Source organism: Chanodichthys erythropterus, chromosome 7, assembly GCF_024489055.1.
Source record: "Chanodichthys erythropterus isolate Z2021 chromosome 7, ASM2448905v1, whole genome shotgun sequence".
NCBI lineage: Eukaryota > Metazoa > Chordata > Actinopteri > Cypriniformes > Xenocyprididae > Chanodichthys > Chanodichthys erythropterus.
The window spans coordinates 5,024,252-5,044,837 of record NC_090227.1 but is presented as its reverse complement, the minus strand read 5'-3'; the positions used below and the strand labels follow the sequence as shown (position 1 = coordinate 5,044,837).

At 35.0% G+C, this 20,586-nt stretch overlaps 1 protein-coding gene across 1 annotated transcript; it reads left to right on the top strand.

Annotated features, from left to right (window-relative positions):
- Positions 1-7,834: 7,834 nt before the first annotated feature.
- Positions 7,835-16,915, top strand: prrg4 (proline rich Gla (G-carboxyglutamic acid) 4 (transmembrane)). Its single transcript, XM_067388950.1, has 7 exons — positions 7,835-8,069; positions 8,330-8,439; positions 8,711-8,874; positions 9,166-9,193; positions 10,225-10,363; positions 11,276-11,455; positions 15,717-16,915. Exons 2-7 carry the CDS (start codon positions 8,340-8,342, stop codon positions 15,742-15,744), a joined length of 639 nt encoding a protein of 212 aa, XP_067245051.1. The 5' UTR covers positions 7,835-8,069; positions 8,330-8,339; the 3' UTR covers positions 15,745-16,915.
- Positions 16,916-20,586: the final 3,671 nt, after the last annotated feature.

The window sequence follows — 20,586 nt, the reverse complement described above, 5'->3', positions numbered from 1 at the left end:
CTGAGTGAAACGGCTTCTTGAACAAGAAAAAATGTAGGGTGGGGCTTGATTTTGTCGTTTGATGGTTGTGGTTTGCTATAGGTGGATCTCATGTGAGTGACAGGTTGCCCCACCCTCACACCAGTAAATGTGTCATCAAAGAAGAAAAAATGTCCCCACAAGAGGACGGGGGAGTTATTTTGATTAAAGATTGAGGCACATTTAAAAAAAAAAAAAAATGATTTGAACAGATAAATCTTTCATAACAAATACTGCAATATTCCATTTATAATAAGAATTGTCAGTTTTTATTTCATGATGGCTTTAAGGGTCGTAAGATAATTACTTGCTCAGAAGAGGTACCTACTCTGAGAATATGATGGATGTGAAAAGTGAGTGTGAGCCTGAGGAGATGTGAGTAATGAAGGAAATGTCCTGGTGGAACTGGATGTGAATGTGAGAGACTGTGAATGTGAATTCCCTGGTTACTGGACTCAACCAAGCATTCAATGTGTTTTTATTTAGCAGGACAAAGATTAACTCTGGAAATGAGAGGATGACGATTAAGAAACTTTTTAACCCTTTAGACGTAAATAGCTGCATAAAATATTGCCAGCCTATAAGTTATAAATAAGTCAACACATTTTCAGCGCAGTTGATTTTGACACTGAACACTAGAGCATGTGTTGAGAGAAATACATGGTTTCAATGAACTGCAAAACTTTCCCTGTTCCTTCCCATCTCCATTTGCACTCACTGTCCCAGTTTAACAGTTCATGCTCAAATGATGTGTTGTGTGAGATTTACCAGTTCTGTCTCCTTTTCTCTATCCACTGTGTGCGATTTCATGGCCCTGTGTTATCATGATCTGATACAGGTAGAATCATATTTCTGCTCTGAGAGAAGTCGTAGCTAATGTTTCTTATCTCTGATTATATGGTGTCCCCACAAAGTATTTGGACACTTAAAAATGGATTTCATTGCATTAGTGTAGGTATGAAGTCAGTTTTCCTCAAGTTCACAGGTGTGCTTGATCACATTATATGGACATCCCATGATCCTCTAATATTTGACAACCATCTTCATTAACCATCATGGTGATTTGCTCCTTAAGAACAATGTGCATTTACGTATTTGGATATAAGTTTAGCATGTGCGGGATGATGATACATCAGCCAATATTTTATTAAGATATATATATATATATATATATATCCTGGGACACAGAAAAAAAGTTTTTGAATTTAATATTTTGTTTCACATTACATTGTTTTTAGAGCATAAGAAAAAAATGGAAAAATAACATTTATTCATATTTTATGCTATGTCCTCTGTAGTGGACACCAGGACTATGTTGTTTAAAAAATAAAATGACCATAAATTACATGCATAGGCAAAAAGAATGGAATTTTTTTTATTCACCAATTTTTAGTTTGTTTTTTTTTTATATAAATTTTGTTTAAAGATGATTCTCAACTATGTTATGAAAGATAGAACGGAATGAATCGATATACCATTTTACTTTATATGTGGCTAAAATAGCCATACATGGATTTTCCCATTCAATGCAATACAGTGCATCTATACGCTGTATCTAATTTGCATATTAATATGTTCTTGGGGCAACATGTAATGAAAAAAGAAGTGTAATAATGGGAGTAAAAATTGGCAACATTTTCATAATATCTAATAATTAATAGGAATATTGATATATACTTTATTTTGCTTTTCACTTGTTGTGTCTCCCAAAATGCCTGATGAACATGATTTAAGTCCTGGTGGACAGAGGTCGTGTATGAAATCAATGTCCTGTTTTGTAAAAGAAAGTCATATTTTGATTAGAACCCCCATTACATTTTCCTGAGATGTTGATTTATAACAAACAAACAAAAAAATAAAAATTATATATATATATATATATATATATAAATCCCACTCCAAGAGTCTAATTTTAAATTTTCAAAATAAAGACAATATATTTACTCCTCAAATAAAGGCCTATCGTTAATCTGATTACTTTTTTTTCCAGAGACACAATTAGATTAATTAACCTTAAAACTGTCTAAGTCTTACTAATTCTAAAATTAAGAAGAGCATAGCCATCTATTAAATGTGTCGAGGGGAGATTTTGTGCCATCTATGGTCAAGGCTTCTTGTAACAAACTTTTTGCAAAATGTTTTGCTTATGCTATATTTCTTTAAAATCATTTCCACTTGGTTTGGTATTTTATGTAGTTCAGTGACTTTCTTACTTTTTTTTTTTTTTTTTTTTTAAGTTTATCTAAAGTGTCCAAATCCCTTTTTGGGATATCTCTGCAAAACTTATTTTGTTTTTAATAAAAAGCCTGCAGGCTGTTGAGTAATAGTTGGTTATGTTCTGCTGATCATAAAATGCTTTGCCAAAGTTGACGAAAAGTCGATATCTTAATTTCAGAAGAAAATAAACAGAATAAATCATTTGCTCAGCGCGAGTTTATAAACTTGGCATACTTCCCACACTATAAAACATAAATCCAGCATCACAGCAGGAGGTATTTCCCATTGTAGAGAAATTATCGCATTTCCAGCAGACCTCAGTTATCCATCATTATTCCTCCAGAGCGGAGCGCATGTTTCAGATCCTCAGGGGTTCTGACGAGTTCATCGTCGTCTGGTCTTACACAGCAGATAAAGACAGGAATGTGAGTTTTATATCAGTGCGGACAGACGCTGCTTAACTGCGTCAGCATTCTTGCAGTGCATTGAGCCTCTGCAACAGTGTCCAGACCCCCGCTGATGGACGGGCTGAAATACTGCAGCCTATTACTGTTCAATTAGCACCAGTCTCCAGGAGGAGCACAAATACATCACTGCTGTTAAACTGGGGACTTTTCCTGGCTGGAGATCATCTGGGCGAGGCAGAAAAGGAGTTGCTTTCCCCAAGAAAGCATAGATATGAGGTGATTGTGTTATAAAGTGATGAGGTTTATCAGTGCTGTTTGGTATTTTCAAGATGTTTATACAAATATAATTGTTTTTTGTGGTCTCCATAAGCTGCACCATGGATACATGTTAATGCATTGCAAGCCTTGTTTATGTTACATAGGCTAAAGATAAATACTAGTGTGGTACTGGTGAATGTTTTTATGCTTAAGGGCACATGCAACGATATATATACTCTTGGGAATCGTTTGGACTAGAAATAACTTACAATCTAAATTTTAGATATCAGTTAAAGGGATAGTTCACCCAAAAATGAAAATTTGATGTTTATCTGCTTACCCCCAGGGCATCCAAGATGTAGGTGACTTTGTTTCTTCATTAGAACACAAATGATGATTTTTAACTCCAACCGTTGCGGCCTGTCAGTCGTATAATGCGTGTCAATGGGAACACCATCTATAAGAGTAAAAAAACACGCACAGACAAATCCAAATTAAACCCTGCGACTTGTGACGACAAATTGATGTCCTAAGACACGAAACGATTGGGTTGTGCGAGAAACCGAACCGTATTTATATCATTTTTTACCTCTATTACACCACTATGTCCAACTGCATATGTCAATGAGTGCAAGAGATCACTTCCGTTGTCAGAGCGCGTTCACTATCCCTTTAAAGCTGCAGTCTGTAACTTTTGGTGCTCTAGCGGTTAATAAACAGAACTGCATGTGTCTTGCGGGAAAAGCATTGTAGTCGGAGCTTCTTCTCTCTGTTTATGTCTTTGACGAGTCACGCGGGTACTGTGCTACTCCGCAGTGGTGCTGACCCGACCGGTCTAAAATAGTCTAAATATTATAGGTGTACCGTAGTGATTTAGGATAAGACAAAAACACGGTTTGGAAAATGGATTCATGATATACTTCTTTTTTTTTTAATACAAAATTTTTTTTTTTAAATCATGATTTTTCAGCTTTAATTGATTCAGTTATTGTCAGTTATTGTGTATTCTGTCTTCCAAACAAAAATTCCATACATTTTTTGATATAGTTGTTTGGTAAACAACTAAACCACACTAGCATACATTCAGACAAGAGTCAACTACTGACTAAAGTGTTGGGACATCTGAACATTACACCAACAGATCACATTCTAAATACATGAAGTTGCTCTCCTTTTGCAGCTATAACTGCTTCCTCTCCTCTAGGAAGGCTCTCCACAAGATTTTGTAGAGCATTTGTGAGGTCAGGCACTGATGTAGGACGAGAAGGCCTGGCTCACAATCTCCGTTCCAGTTCATCCCAAAGGTGTTGGATGAAGTTGAGGTCAGGGCTTTGTGCCGGCCAGTCAAGTTCTTCCACACCAAACTCGTCCAACCATGACTGGGGCACAGTAATGCTGGAATAGAAAAGGACCTTCCCTAAACTGTTCCCACAAGGATGAGAGCATAGCATTGTCCCAAACATTAAGATATCTATTCACTGGAAGTAAGGGGCCTCACCTAACCCCTTAAAGGCCCACTGAACTGTGCTGGAATGCGCAGCATCATTCAATGTGTTGACGTAATTTCAACTGAAAGAGGAAGATGGCAGGATATATCGAACAGCCCCGAATTTTTGTGATTTTTTTGTCATTGTTTTGGAACACACCAGATGTTCATAACCTTAAAGGAAATTATACAGAAAAAAACAAGTCCACTTTGAGAATAATATTCTCTGGAGTGTAAAGTGTGACCACTAGCTTCAATCTCCCCTATATTTGGGAAACTCTGGTAGTGATGAATGGAATGAATGAATGAATGAATGAATGAATGAATGAATGAATGAATGAATGAATGAATGAACGAATGAATGAATGAATGAATGAATGAATGAATGAACGAATTTCAACTTCTGCTCAAAGCTTTCAGTCACAAGAACTGTGGACAGCAGGCATTCACTGCCATCTAGTGGTTCATGTAAGTAACGTCAACCTATGGCTCAAGCGCCTTTGCTAGTTTAAAGGGATAGTTCACCAAAAAAATGAAAGATCTGTCATCATTTACTCACCCTCAAGTTGTTCCAAACTTGTATAAATTTCTTTCTTCTGTTTTAAAGAAAGTTTGTAACCAGGCTGCTTTGGGGCACCTTTGACTTCCATAGTAGGAAACAAAAAATATCTTCCTTTATGTTCAGCAGAAGAAAGAAATGTATACAGGTTTGGGACAACTTGAGGGTGAGTAAATGATGACAGAATTTTCATTTTTGACAGAACTATCCCTTTAAAGGGTTAACCCAAAGATGAAAAATCTGTCATTTTTTGAAACAACACAAATGAAGATACTGTTGGTATGTTTTATCAATCATATAAGAAAACCATTGTAGAAACGGTTTGAATCATTTAACAGCCAGATGTGTTTTGAAGGCCTCATGGCCTATTACATGACTAAGAACTGCCACAAGGTCAGGAGAATTGGAGAAAGTCATGTGACCCATTCTGCCAAGTTAGGGTATTTTCAGGACCACAACAGGTGGTTGTGAATGATAGAGAGGCTTCCATCCTCTGGGAAGTAGCCGATCATTTGGCAGGTTATTAGAGAGATGGATGAGAAAAGAAAGACCTAATTGCGTGAAACTGAGGTTATTGCGAACTAACAGATAAGAAAAGGGTATAAGAATTGCGCCCTGGCAAGAGACAAACTCAGATGTTCTCCAGGCATCTCGGCTTTGTTGCTTTGTATAAAGTCTTATTGCGACTTCTGGAACTCTGCATCTTGAGCTTCATTTGCACGGAAGCAATTTGCATTTCTCCAAAACGATATTTAATGAAATCTAAAGCGATCCATTCTCTTCAGAAAATTTACCACTCAATTCATATGGATTAGTTTTACGATCTCTTTATGAACTTTTTGAAGTGTCAAAGTTGTGTGACTGTCAATGGAGGGACAGAAAACTCTCAAATGTCATTTAAAATTCATTGTGTTTTGAAGATGAATGAAATTCTTACAGGTTTGGTGTGACATGAAGGTTTTTTTTTTTTTTTTTCATTTTGAGTGAACCAACCTTTTAATTCCTCATGAATAGATTTGAAAAGTATTTTCATTGTTGCTTATGAATATGAAATTTGGTCAACAAAATAAAAAGGTTAATACATCTAAGATCCATCTAAGAATGTCTTTCTTAAAATTCACAGTAGGCTAGTGAATACATATTTTCCAAAGTTAATATCAAAATTACAATCAAAATCATCATCATAATTACAAAAAAATTACAAACATCATGAACATTAGCATTTTTAGCCACCAAAGCACTGACAAGATAGATGTTAAGTGAACCTCCTTACCTGAAACTAAGTTAAAGTTGCAGTATGTAATAATTCTGTCCACTAGAGGCCTATTCAAAACAAAGGCGTAGCTTGATAACAGCAAGTTTGAGAGCGGAATCTTCGGACATGTGGTCTTCACCTCAACGGACGGTGCAAAAGAACAGGGATTGGAGTCGGGAAGAAATCATGTTCATGGATGCGATTATTAACATTACTGTAGTATGAAGCAGAGCAGGAGCGAGTGTTGTGGAGCTGAACGAGGAGCTGGAGCAATTGCACAACACACGCCTCACAAGCAGCAGAACTTTTATTATGACACAGTCGCTGGCGCCGCTTCCGCTTTTCCGGTCATGAGTATGAGGTAACGCAGCTCTGTTTATCATATTAGATACATTTGAGTGTGTTGAAAATTATGTTATAACATTACTCTGTGCATTCGCTCGGTGGCTGCTATGAGACACTTGTTTGAGACACACTGCAGTAAGATAGATCAATTTTAGAATATCTATATTAAATACTGGATGGCTTGTGTTGATAAATGGCTTGCAATTAATTTTAAAATGTATGATGGAGAAAAAAAGACTAAATGTGTAGAGATGTATAACAACAATTAGTTTTCTGTCTATAAATATTTCAAAACAGTTGTTCCCTTGTATATTAAAACGTGTAAATATTAAAGCGTCTTTGGTGTTTCCACGGTCTCTACAAAATAAAACCGGAAACTGAGGGTATGACGCAATTGACAGGCGACTCCTCACACGTCCCGGAGCCTTGGTTAAAATTGCAATTTTCTCACGATTTACAAATAATTGGAAACATTTGGGATATTGTAAGTACTCAAGTGAACAAAATATATAACACTGGCCTAGTGGTTTTTGGATATTTTACTGCAAAAATATTAAATATTGCACCTTTAAGTCTGTTCACTGGGCGGCCATATTTGCAACGCTTCTAAACATTGTCGAGCATAATCTCAAAAACTGCTTGGCGAACTCCCAATTAAATTACATATTTAAAATCAGCAACAAAATATGACATGAACAGTCCCATAAATGTTGTTTCTTATGCTAAAATAGCATTAAAAAGGCTTATTTTTCAGTCGCGAGTCTCTAACGGCAGCTCCAGTGACGCAATGACTTTATCAATCAGCGATTGGCTCTTTTACTTAGAAGGTGGGACGTTGCAGACAGTTTCAAATTCTCCCATTCTTTGCCTGAAGGAGGCATCATGCAGCCAGTTTTGAGTGGGAATAAATTAGAATTCCTATGGCGATGCCAAAGTGTTGAATATTCAATGACAAGTTGCTAAAGAATTCAGTGATGAGACATTATTCATCATGAATGAGTCACAACAGCTGCATACGTCATCGAGGCGGTCTCATTTAAGAAAAGTAACCATTAGATTGTGAGAAAGTAAGAAAGAAAATACAGTATTTTACAGCTCATGAGGAATAACCGTCAATTTTATTATGGTTACTTTTCTTAAATAAGCCATCGTAAGCAGCCTTGAAATGCAACCAGCCTCTGAAATGAGACGCAGCTCACGTCACGTCTGCCTTCCGTAAACCAGGTAGGCGTCACGTCATAAAACGTAATAAATATTCATGAGCCAAACCTTCGCCGTAGTAGGTTTCGTTAAATCGGGATTTGCTCTCTTCTACTCTTGAGTCTAGGTAAGACGATCGATTAGTCGTGTCTGAGCAGGTGTTTTCCAACTCAACAGTTTTGTGCGTGTGTGTGTTGTAAACAGAAACTCATTTCCTGTAACACAAGGCATTTCGTCCAAACCATGAATGCCTTCAGGTGTTCTCTGGAAATTAATAAAAGTTGAACGCTAAATTCTGGAGATATACACTAATAATTTTGAAAGGTAAGTCATCTGATAGTTTTCTTTCGATTTTGACTATCAAAGCTGAGGCCCATTGTTCATACTAAAATGGTATTTGTCTTATTAAAACTAACACCGGATATAAGAACTGAAACTAACTACAGTGAAACAATTGTGGTTGTTATTACTGGATTTGTTTCATAGAAATTCAATCTCTGAAACAACACAGTATGGGTGTGTGTTGAATTCAGTCCATCGTTCCTTGTCCTTCAGTACCCTGATTTTTGTCCTTTTCCCCGCAGTTGACTAGAAATGCTCATATTTATCCTTCTGCTGTGTCATTTCACTTTATGTGGACACTGTGCTTGTGTAAGAAAACCCCTTCAAGTACAGGCAAGTCAAGACAGTAAAGGTAAGCAGTGCTTTTAAACAACTTTCAAACACTTAGTATTAAAATGCCATCATGATCTAATGTGATAAGTGCATGTTTGGTTTGTTATAAGGTCCATTATTTCAGTTTATAGTGTGTTTTTTATATATATATTTGTTGTTTGTTTATGTTCATATTATTATGTTTCTATCAAATTATATTGTATGTAAGTCATCTTTGTTTCAAGCTACTTTGGTTATTGGTTGACATGATATTTTTAGTCACATTTGACATATTTATTGGTGGCTTGTAGTGTTTGTTGTGGACCAGGAGGCCAACACATTTTTAGGACGCCACCTGTTGTTCAACCGATTCGACTTTGAGATCTTCACCCCGGGTAATCTAGAACGGGAGTGTCGAGAGGAGATATGCAACTACGAGGAGGCTCGGGAAATCTTTGAGAATATCCCTGATACAGTTGAGTAATCCCTTCACCATTATTATTGACTAATGAATCAACATTTAATTCATTAGATGGCCTACGACAACCACTCCCATTTAAACGACATTGTCATATGTACTTGCCCATGGGTTGGATTTGGGCAGATAAGTGTGATTTTTATGCAGTGCAAATGAGAATGATTACTGAAAATGTGATGCCAAAATGCTCTCCCAGCATCTGATTATCAGTTCTTAATACACAAACACCCATCTGTTGATTTCATACTGGACAGTAAATTAATTCACATTTAATTTTTGGTTTGACAGAATGCCTTCTGGAAGAGTTATACAGAGGGTAAGTTTTTGTCGCACAAACAGCTGAATGATTTGCCCTCAACAGAAACTGCAAGAAAAACATTGAAATCTTTTTAATCTTCTCAGTCAAATGCTTATCTGCTGAAAGAAACTTGTTCATCCAGAGTTGTTAGAATACTATTTTAATATTCCCAGTTCTGAACAGCTTCTTGATTATGTCATTGTGTTTGTCTGGGAAAGAAAGAAAATGCTTTCATTTTCCATGTGGTATTTTTTGGAGAAAAACATTTTTTTTTTTTAATAATTTTTAAAGAAGTCGGTTATGCGCACCAAAGCTGCATTTATTTGATCAAAATACATAAAAATAATTTCAATTTCAAATAGCTGTTTTCGTGTTTTAAATATATTTTAGGATGTAATTTATTTCTGTGATGTTAAAGCTGAATTTTCAGCATCATTACTCCAGTCTTCAGTGTCACATGATCCTTCAGAAATCATTCTAATATGCTGATTTGCTGCTCATGAAACATTTTTTATTATTACCAATGTCGAAAACAGATTTACTGCTTAATATTTTTGTGGAAACCATGTTATACCAGGTAGGGGTAAGAAAGAAATTAGTTAATATTAAAAAGAAATTAATATTCAGCAAGGGTGCATTAAATTAATCACAGTTTTCAGTAAAGACATTTATAATGTTACAGAAGATTTTTTTTAAATAAAATGTGGTTCCTTTGATTTATCAGTTTCCACAAAAATATTAAGCAGTTTTCAACATAGTATTCAATCACCAATAATAATTGATGACAAGCAGCAAATCAGCATATTAGAATGATTTGTGAAGGATCATGTGACACTGAAGACGGGAGTAATGATTCGGATTCTGAATTCAGCTTTGATCAAAGTAATAAAATATATTACAATAGAAAACAGTTACTACTTTTAAATTGCATTGTATTTTTGATTAAATAAATGCATAACTTATTTTAAAAACATGTACCTTTTATTATTATTTGTTTTCTTTTATTATATTTTTGATAACTTTGAGCTTATTTCCACCTGTACTCATAGATAAGGGTGAATCCCAATCAAAAGTTGATGTAACAGCGTTGCTGGTGGGCATCATCTCCGCTGGAGTCTTTATTGTTATAGTTGGCCTTGTTATCTGGTACTTCTGCCAGGGGAGGAATAAAGACCATGGTTTCAGAGGGTAAGACATTAAAACAACATGTGTGAACCACATTCTAGGGCTGCCCCCCTAATAGTCGACTAATCGCTTAGATGACCAAAAATTGTATTAGTCGGTTAGTCATTTTCAACCCTGGTCCTCGAGAGCCAGAGTTTAGCTCCAATCCTAATCAAACACCCCTTAACCAGCTAATTAAGCTCTTCAGGAGTACTTGAAAGCTATAAGCAGGTGAGTTTGTTCAAGGTTGGAGCTAAACTCTGCAGGTAAAGGGCTGTACTTCATTTGTGTAAATTCACCAAAACAAGAAAACGCCATGCCTTTGTAAAAATAAAGAAAACAAACAAGATGTGCTTTCTGCTGTCTCGGTCTTTGTGAACTTGAGCACGTCACAAAAATTAACCGAAACTCAGTGTTTAGGCTACTTGCCTCACAGACATGACAAATATATCTTCAGAAAGCTTGAAATGTCTACTTTTAAACTAACCAATTCAAATCGAAAAGAAATTTTCTCTGCTTATATATCTGTATGCATTTCTCCCTTTGACTAACTACATCTTTGCCACCGACCCTAAATCAGAAAACACTAGTTTATTAATAAATTAAAATGTGTCCTTGCTGTTTTTTTTCGACACATTCATAATCATTACTTTTGCAGGTGCTTTGCAGCAAGCTTGAGCATGGAATAGGATATATTATGCCCATATGGGTCTATATTAAACGATCATTATGGTTTAGCATTCTCCTTAGTGTGTATATACAAGTTATTAATTTAATATAAACGTGCGATTAGTCAACTAATGGTTTAAATGAATGACTAGACTAGAAAAATCTTTAGTCGGGGTCAGCCCTACCACGTTCTGTATGTTTGAGACGGTTATCCTAAGAGTTGGTGCCTGGAGAGACTGATAACAATGTTTTGCCTTTTAAATTCAGCTCCTTCAGACGCCGATCCACCCGAAGCAATGCCTCCGTGATAATCCGGAGACTGGAGGAGGTTTCTCTGCATCCTATTCCTCACACAGATGGCAGCTCAGATGCTCCTGGTTTACCTTCTTATGAACAGGCCATCGCCATCACTGGACCACATGATGCCCCGCCTCCACCATATCCTGGGTACCGACACACAATTTCATTTGATGTATTCCCTTATATAACCTCTGTGTCATTTTTATCACACCTCTGTTATGTCATTCAGTTGTTTATTACCAGCTATTTAACTTTTCTTAAATGTTGTCACAAACAATTTTAGTACAGTAATTGCCAGAACAGGTCATGGTTAATATTAATCACTGTTGGTTTGTAATTGCTTTCTAAAAAGAAAGTTGCTGCCTGTTATGAAATCTCTTCTAGACCAGTGGTTCTCAATCTTTTTGATTCCAAATCTTCTCATTGTCCACAACAATTTTCGAAGGCCCCATGGGTCATTCTGTTTCAAATTTGCATTCATTCCCCGGCTCAAATGTTTAATTTTGTTTAATATTTTTTTCTGAAGAAAGACATAACATAAATAAACATAAACATAGCATAAATAGTGATGAAAGTCAAAATATTAAATGCAATGGATAATAAATATTCACTCGAGCAATCCACTATTTTGTCACTTACAATTTAAAGCCAAATTACAGGTGGGAGAAAATGTCTATTAGTAAATTCTGTTGTCTTTAACAATCCTTGTTGAATTTTATACCAATGGTGACAGTTCAAAAATGGGCAGAAGCACTTTTATTTTTTCCCCCTAAAGTTGGCATGCCTGTAACTCAAAAATATATCTCTGTATGTTTTTATTCTGGTTCTTAACTTTTCTTTTGGTATCTTAATTTTTAAGGCTCTATATGGTTCAATCCCAGAGATATGGGGATCTCTATGAGTAAATTGTTTGCATTTTCAGTGTTCAAAAACCAAATGTGGGTCACTTTGCATACAGCTAATACTTTTGTTTGTTTGTTTGAATATCTGAAGAACAAATCATGTTAAAATTTTAAATGTGCCTATATTCATTCACATAAAAACAATGTCAATGTCCTGAGTCCAAAAATATGCTGTTATTAAGAATAAGGAAAACATGGCTATTTAGCTGGTGCAGTACTTTTGGAAGGAAGTTAATGTGCCTCAAATTGGCTATTTCCTTTGCAGTTGTTTTGGGAAGAAAAAAAAAGGAAAGAAGATGTTCTAGTTTTGTTCTTCAAACATTCCTCCTTAAATACAATAAGTATCAGCTGTTTGAAAATTTGGTTTACAAAGTTAAACAGTGAGATCCCCATATCTCTGGGAATTGACTAAAGTGCCTTAAAAATGAACATACCAAAAGAAAAGTTTAAGAACCAGAATGTAAAAGCATGTTGTGATATCTTAAATACTTCTTAAAGCTGCAGTCCATAGCTTTTTTTGGTTAAAAATGATCAAAAATCAATTATTGAGCAAGTACATAACCAATCAGTGTTCAGAACTATCTCCTTACCTTAGCTTGATTCACAACAGTAAGCAGTAGTAATGTTTTATAATCTGACTGGTACTGGTAGGTTTTCATGGGAAATACGAGCTTGCTGACATTTGTCTTTGCGTCATTACGTCACGTCTGTAAACAGTAAGGAGTCCTGGTTAGTAGGCTATATTGCGTGTATGGATGCTGCTGGTGCTTCTTTCAGCAGCTGGAATGTATTTAAACTTGAGATGCTGGCTTGTAATCCAGAAAGTTCTACAGTAAAATGGGAAAGAGACGGAGCCCGTGTGAAAACGTGAATAAATGTCGGCAGGGCTTTTGAAAGGTGGCGTGACCTAAAAACGGATGCAGAGATGGCTATTTTTCTGCTGGACAGGTACATTTCAGTGGTACATTGGGTTATAAGGTAACAGTAGCACGTTTTCCATACGGTTATGGATAACAATAATACACAATACATACATGTAGTCACGCAATGTTGATGTTTTTAACATTAACAGTTCGAGAACAAAGTATAACAATTATAATTTGCACCATTGGTTGCATGATTTATTGTAAAACTTTTCATTTGGTCAGAATAAAAGTGGGTAATATGTTATTTATTCAGATGACATTTTATGGTGAAACTTCTTATTTTGGACATGCATACAAGATGTAGCATCTGTAATTATGATGTAGGGTGAAGCTCCACACTGGTGCGTTGACTGACAGCCCCTACACATATCTGCAGCCGCACCTCAAAACATTAGATTCATCTGCGCTGAGGAGTCGTGCCGATGCACAACCCATGTAAAGATGATTCTGCAAATAACTTCAGTTGCAGGTTTCAAACAGAGATGGCGACAAATAGGCAAAACTTACAGACTGCAGCTTTAAGTTTCAGTCACATAAACTTTGTATAGTACAATCTTGTCCAGTCTTGTACAGTCCAAAAGTTTGGAACCACTAAGATTTTTAATGTTTTTAAAAGAAGTCTTGTCTGCTCACCAAGGCTACATTTATTTAATTAAAAATACAGTAAAAAACAGTAATATTGTGAAATAGTATTACAATTTAAAATAACTGTGTACTATTTAAATATATTTGACAAAGTAATTTATTCCTGTGATGCAAAGCTGAATTTTCAGCATCATTACTCCAGTCTTCAGTGTCACATGATCCTTCAGAAATCATTCTAATATGCTGATTTGCTGCTCAAGAAACATTTTTATGATTATTTTCAATGTTGAAAACAGTTGTGTACTTTTTTTTTTCAGGATTCCTTGGTGAATAGAAAGTTCAAAAGAACAGCATTTATCTGAAATACAAAGCTTCTGTAGCATTATACACTACCGTTCAAAAGTTTGGGGTCAGTAAGAATTTTTATTTTTATTTTTTTGAAAAGAAATTAAAGAAATGAATACTTTTATTCAGCAAGGATGCATTAAATCAATCAAAAGTGGCAGTAGAGACATTTATAATGTTACAAAAGATTAGATTTCAGATAAACACTGTTCTTTTGAACTTTCTATTCATCAAATAATCCTGAAAAAAAAATATTGTACACAAATATTTTGTATAATTGTACACATTAAATGTTTCTTGAGCAGCAGATCAGCATATTAGAATGATTTCTGAAGGATCACGTGACACTGAAGACTGGAGTAATGATGCTGAAAATTCAGCTTTGCCATCACAGGAATAAATTACTTTGTGAAATATATTCAAATAGAAAACGGTTATTTTAAATTGTAATAATATTTCACAATATTACTGTTTTTTACTGTATTTTTAATTAAATAAATGTAGCCTTGGTGAGCAGACGAAACTTCTTTTAAAAACATTAAAAATCTTAGTGGTTCCAAACTTTTGGACTGTACTGTACATTCCTTTTTAAAAGAAAAAAGTATCAGCTATGCAAAGTGACCCACTTTTGTTTTTTGATCACTGAAGATGTGTAAAGTTTACCAATTTATTCATAAAGCCACATTGAGATCCCCAAATCTATGGGAATTAACCATATAGGGCCTTAAAAATGAACATGCCAAAAGAAAGGTTTGTTAAAAAACAAACTCTAAAAGGGTATTAGCCAGGATATCTTTATTACTATTTGAGTTACAGACATGCAAACTTGAGGTACAAAAAAACAAAGTGCTTTTTCCTTTTTGTCACCACTGTCATATATAACGCAACAAAGATTGCTGAAGTCAAAAGATTTTACTAATAGGCCAACCAATCTACATGTAGAAATAAAATAATGATGCTGCCGTCTTTCCAAAGTCATTTTCGCCCACCTGTAATTTGGCTCCAAATCTACAAAATGGTGGATTAGTAAATATTCATCCATGGCATATAATATTTTGGCTTTCATCACTACTAATGTTTGCCTCTCTTCAGAAGAAATATTGATTGAATAGTTTAGCCAGGGAACTTCCCAAAATTTGGCTGATTTGACACAGAATGACCCACATGACTATACCAGTTTTTCATGATTTATTGTATAATGATATGTATTAAGGTTACATTTAAAAAAAAAAAAAGAATGCTTTATTAAATTTCTGCTCAAAGCATTTTAGAGGTTTGCTTTACTCAAAGTGTATATACATTAAAAAAGATGCCCATGGTGTTATAAGATTTTATTAATTTGCATTACTTTTCCAGGTCTAGAAATTTCCAAGACGAGGAATCCTGGTTCCTCAAAGAAAAAAAGTAAAACTTTTTTTGAGGGGGCGAATTAAAATAAAAATTCTTGATTTTTTTTTTTTAGTTGTTTTGGCTCATTAATAAATCATTTTACAACATCTCGAGGCTCCCTCTGAAGTTTGCTGAGGCACCCTGCTTGAGAACTACTGGTCTATATAAGCATCAATCTGTTTTACAATCTAACTTTTCATAGTGTAATTTCAGTTAAAATGGTCACACATCTAATTCCACACGTCTAATATCTGTCCACAGTTCCAGGCCAGGCAGCACCCGACGATAACCATATCATCATTTGCCAAACTGAATCGGGATGGACTGAAAAGACGCCTTTTCAAAATCAAATCACTTTTTTTATGTAAATTCTTTTTAATTGTGTTTATTTAAAACTATAACCATTAAAAACCAGTTTTGATATTAATTATTATATTATAACAATAAAAAGTTAATCATATTTTTATCTAACATGCTGGGCTATTATGAAGGACATATACATAAGTGTAATTTTATCCTTTTCTTTTTTTTAGGCATGCTATAGAGATCTAGTAGAGTGTGACTTACAATTAGTGTATTTACTGGATCAATAATGGTCTGCATTTGCGAGAAATAATTCTGTGAACAGCACACCAAATATAATACAATATTACCTCCTCTATCGTTATGACACTCATTTCAGGCTGTGTTGTTTGCACTAAACCTTGTGCATATAGATAAATTATTTCTGTTGCTTTCATCTTATTGAGAATTTCTTTTCATTCTATTGGCGGATGTAATGCATGCACACCTTTGTTTTACAGAGTAACACTGCACAGTTACTCTAGAGGTTTCTGGAGGCTGAAGCATCTCTTTGATGCCTTGTACATGATAGCAGGTGGACTCTGATGTAATCGTCATAGGGATATTAATAGACTTTATAATAAAATTATTGCTTTGACTATTTTTGTATCATAGTGTTGTCTTGTTACATTCTGGTGCATGATGAAAACACTTGGCATATTAATTACTATGGGTAATACACCTAAAGAAACTTTTAGGTACAGTATTAATACATTTTCACACTCTATTTGGAGTCGGATATTGTATGCAAATGTTAGGCAGGTTAGTGGGGGTTGTTTATGAAAGTGTTGGGTTACAGTAGGCCTGTTTAAGAGGTTGTTTACACAACACCGTTTTCAACTAAAACCGGAAAACTTTTTACACAATGTCGTTTTGGGGACCTGAAAACGCAAACTATTTAACGGGTTTCAAAATGCAAGTTTTTGAAAACGATACTGTTATCGTCTCAATGTAAACTACAAAAATGCAAATCTGAGAAAACGGAGACATCCGCGCATATGTGTGTCACATGAACGTTCTGTTTTGTATCATTTTGTTTCTTATTAGTCTCCTTGGTTACTCATTACCCAATCATCTTTGTTTGCTTCTAGTTTCTTTTCTAAGTTGTCGGTTCTCATTAACATTATAGCTAAGTTTGGTTACAGTTTGTTCTGTTTATTTGTTAATAAAAGTCTATTGCATTTATTTTCTTTGTCGTGTTGGAACCTTGCTACGCGTGACAGCGTGTTTAGTCTTAAAAAAAAAAGCGTGTTTAGTCTATAGACGCATACAGTGTTTCTTTCAACCGGACATCGGCACCTACTGGCCTGGCAGCAAAATGCAATGTTTTTAGTCATTTTCGCGGATCCATGTGAATGGGGATCGTTTTGACAATGTTGTCGTCTGTATGCAAAACTGCAAAAACGCAAAGGAAAAACTCTTCCGTTTTTAGTACATTGTTGTCGTGTAACTTATTTTAAAGGAAGGAAATATAGCACAAGCACACTTTTAATGCCAAACATTCAATAGAAAGACAGACAAAACAATATAGGTATAGTCAAAAATATTGTCACTTTGTGGTTGTGGTTGTCTGTGGTTACTCTGCTAGAACAGCGGTTCTCAAACTTTTTCAGGTTGTGGACCACTTCAACAGTAAAACAAAAACTGTGGACCACATCAAACCATCAAAAAAATCCTACTGTTTAAAATAGGATATACAATATTCTGTTTATACCCTATAAGATTATGTATTTTATAAAACTGAGTCCTGCATTTTAATCTATTTGTCAAACTGCTGTTTTGTTATTTTGTTGAAATGATCTAAAATGTTCCTTAAATCAGCCAATCAATTGGTATTCTTCACAAACCACAGCTTAAGAACTTTAACTGGCACACTTGAAAGAACTTGAAGGAAACTGTCTTCTTGGAAATTAAGTTCTGAGATAAACAACAAAAATCATTTGATATTTAAATGCAATGGCATTAAGCCATCATCTTGAGCCACTGTGTGTGAACACTAATAGTCTGCTAATGTTGTGGTACACAGTTCTCTAAATATCCTCAGGAAAATGACAAAGTTAATATGTGGGCCAAGCGATCAATAAAACCTACACTGTAAACCCGAATAAGGCAATCAGCTAAAATTCTAAGTTTAAGTAAGCAGAACTGGAAGATTTATATGTTGTACTACTCGTACATTTTAATTGTTCTTAACTTGAAATGCTTGAGTACACTTATACATTTAACTTAAAATTATCATGTAACCCCAATGTAAACATTTTTATTAGTGTAAAATTAGCTAGCTATAACAAGCTAATTCAAAAAATGCTAACTAACATGTTAACAGTATGGTATTGCACTTGCTGAATGAATGAGTACAGCAATATAAAACATTTAACATTCAGTACTTGCTCTCAAACCAAGCCACATGCACCACTTGTCACCATGTTAACACTCCAAAACATTAACAGAAACTCTTCTAAATTAGCATAACAAAACATTAATCACTACTAAATCTCCCACTTAACATTAATCTTTCACAAACAAAAAACATTATATAACACTTAATTTTAGCATTTACTCTCCCTTTTGAGTGTTATGGGCAAAGCATGTTGGGAAATAGAAATCCCAGCCCAGTTTGTTAAACTTAAGTTTGTCTAAATGTAAAAGAAATAAGTTCATAAAACTCAAAACAATGAAACGGTTCAGTTTACTTAAAATATATCAGTTCTGTGAACTTGAAAGAAAAAGAAAGTGCTAAATAAGTTAATTTGACTAAACTAATTAATTTAAGTTTGTCCTACTCAAACCAAATAATTATTTTAAGAGTTAGGGTTTACAGTGAACAATTGATAAAAGTAGGAACATCAATCATACTGACAACTGCTCCTGATGACATTGTAAAGGTGTATATAAGGTTATGGATGGAGAATGAAGAAAAATAATTATGGTAACACTTTATATTAGGTGTCTTTATCTATACTTACAAATAATGGGTATGATGTACTTATTGTGTTCATCTTGAGTAAATGTAATTAGTTACTGTACTTAAGTATCTTTTTGGCTACTTTTGTAGTTGTACCGAGTATCAGAGATATTGGCAACTTTTACTCTCTACTTGACTACATTTTTGAGCAAGTAAATGTACTTTTTACTCCACTACATTTGTGATGAGTTATGCAATTACAAATTACATTTTTCATGGCAGCTAACTTTTTCTGCAGCAGTTTGTTTCTGATATATTATGAAGTGATATCACCATCTAAGACCATTGAAGGAACTATATCTTGTGCATTTTGCCTTTACTCACCCAAAACTTGTCAACAAAGCTACTTTACATGAATGTGAGTGCATTAGCAGGCAGTTTCTGATCACAGATTTTTTATTTATTAGACGAGGAAATGACTGCAGCTGGTGATGAGGCTCAAACCAGCACATACAGGAGACTTTGACTATTTAATTTTACTTAACATTGTTTTATTTATCCGCTATATTGACAAGACTGTTTTGAAGGATATTGGTTTACTTATGGCTTTTCTGTGCGCTTGAGCTCATCTGAGATGTGAGAGTTTGTAGACGTTTAAAAGGTTGTTGTGTCGACCTTGATTTATTGCAATATTGAGGTGTTCAGTTTGATTTCAGTTTTGATTTCTCAGGACTAGTTAATCTCTGAGCTTACATTCAACATGAGTAAAAATACTTAAAGGGTTAGTTCACCCAAAAATGAAAATGATGTCATTAATGACTCACCCTCATGTCGTTCCAAACCCGTAAGACCTCCGTTCATCTTCAGAACACAGTTTAAGATATTTTAGATTTAGTCCGAGAGCTTTCTGTCCCTCCATTTAAAATGTATGTACGGTATACTGTCCATGTCCAGAAAGGTAATAAAAACATCATCAAAGTAGTCCATGTGACATCAGTGGGTTAGTTAGAATTTGTTGAAGCATCGAAAATACATTTTGGTCCAAAAATAACAAAAACTACAACCTTATTCAGCATTGTCTTCTCTTCCAGAATCCTTTCCATTGAACTGATTCCATTGAATCCTTTCATCTGTCGGCGTTGGTAATGCACTTTTACGTCGCCGTGGTTGTTTTTGGCGATTAGGTCATCCACGACATGCACACTTATGCACCATTTTAAAAAATATAGCAATACCAAAATACAAAAAATGTAGAATAGCTTGAATACAGTGTTTAAGCTCTGGCGCACCAGATAACACGTCAGCAGCGTCACTGCGGAGTCGTGAACCACACTCCGGAGCAGAAGGGGGCGGTAATGCACCAATAAACTGGATGCCAATCGCTGTAAAACAGGAAAGAAGAAGAAGCAGCGGAGTCGTGAACGCGGATTGACAACAGACCCGGAAGAGAATACAATGCTGAATAAAGTCGTAGTTTTTGTTATTTTTGGACCAAAATGTATTTTCGATGCTTCAAAATGTTGCGGATGTCCTAATCGCCTAAAACAACCACGGCGACATATAAAAGGATTCAATGGAATCGATTCAATGGAATCAATTCAATGGAAAGGATTCCGGAAGAGAAGACAATGCTGAATAAAGTCGTAGTTTTTGTTATTTTTGGACCAAAATGTATTTTCGATGCTTCAACAAATTCTAACTGACCCACTGATGTCACATGGACTACTTTGATGATGTTTTTATTACCTTTCTGGACATAGACAGTATACCGTACATACATTTTCAATGGAGGGACAGAAAGCTCTCGGACTAAATCTAAAATATCCTAAACTGTGTTCCGAAGATGAACGGAGGTCTTACGGGTGCGGAACGACATGAAGGTGA

What these genes read in the sequence shown, in the direction of transcription:
- prrg4 (XM_067388950.1), top strand. Translation starts at nt 8,340, where the DNA reads ATGCTCATATTTATCCTTCTGCTGTGTCATTTCACTTTATGTGGACAC. An exon ending in GGCAAGTCAAGACAGTAAAG is followed by an intron (nt 8,440 to 8,710) that starts GTAAGCAGTGCT and finishes GGTGGCTTGTAG; the next exon opens with TGTTTGTTGTGGACCAGGAG. An exon ending in TTGAGAATATCCCTGATACA is followed by an intron (nt 8,875 to 9,165) that starts GTTGAGTAATCC and finishes TTGGTTTGACAG; the next exon opens with AATGCCTTCTGGAAGAGTTA.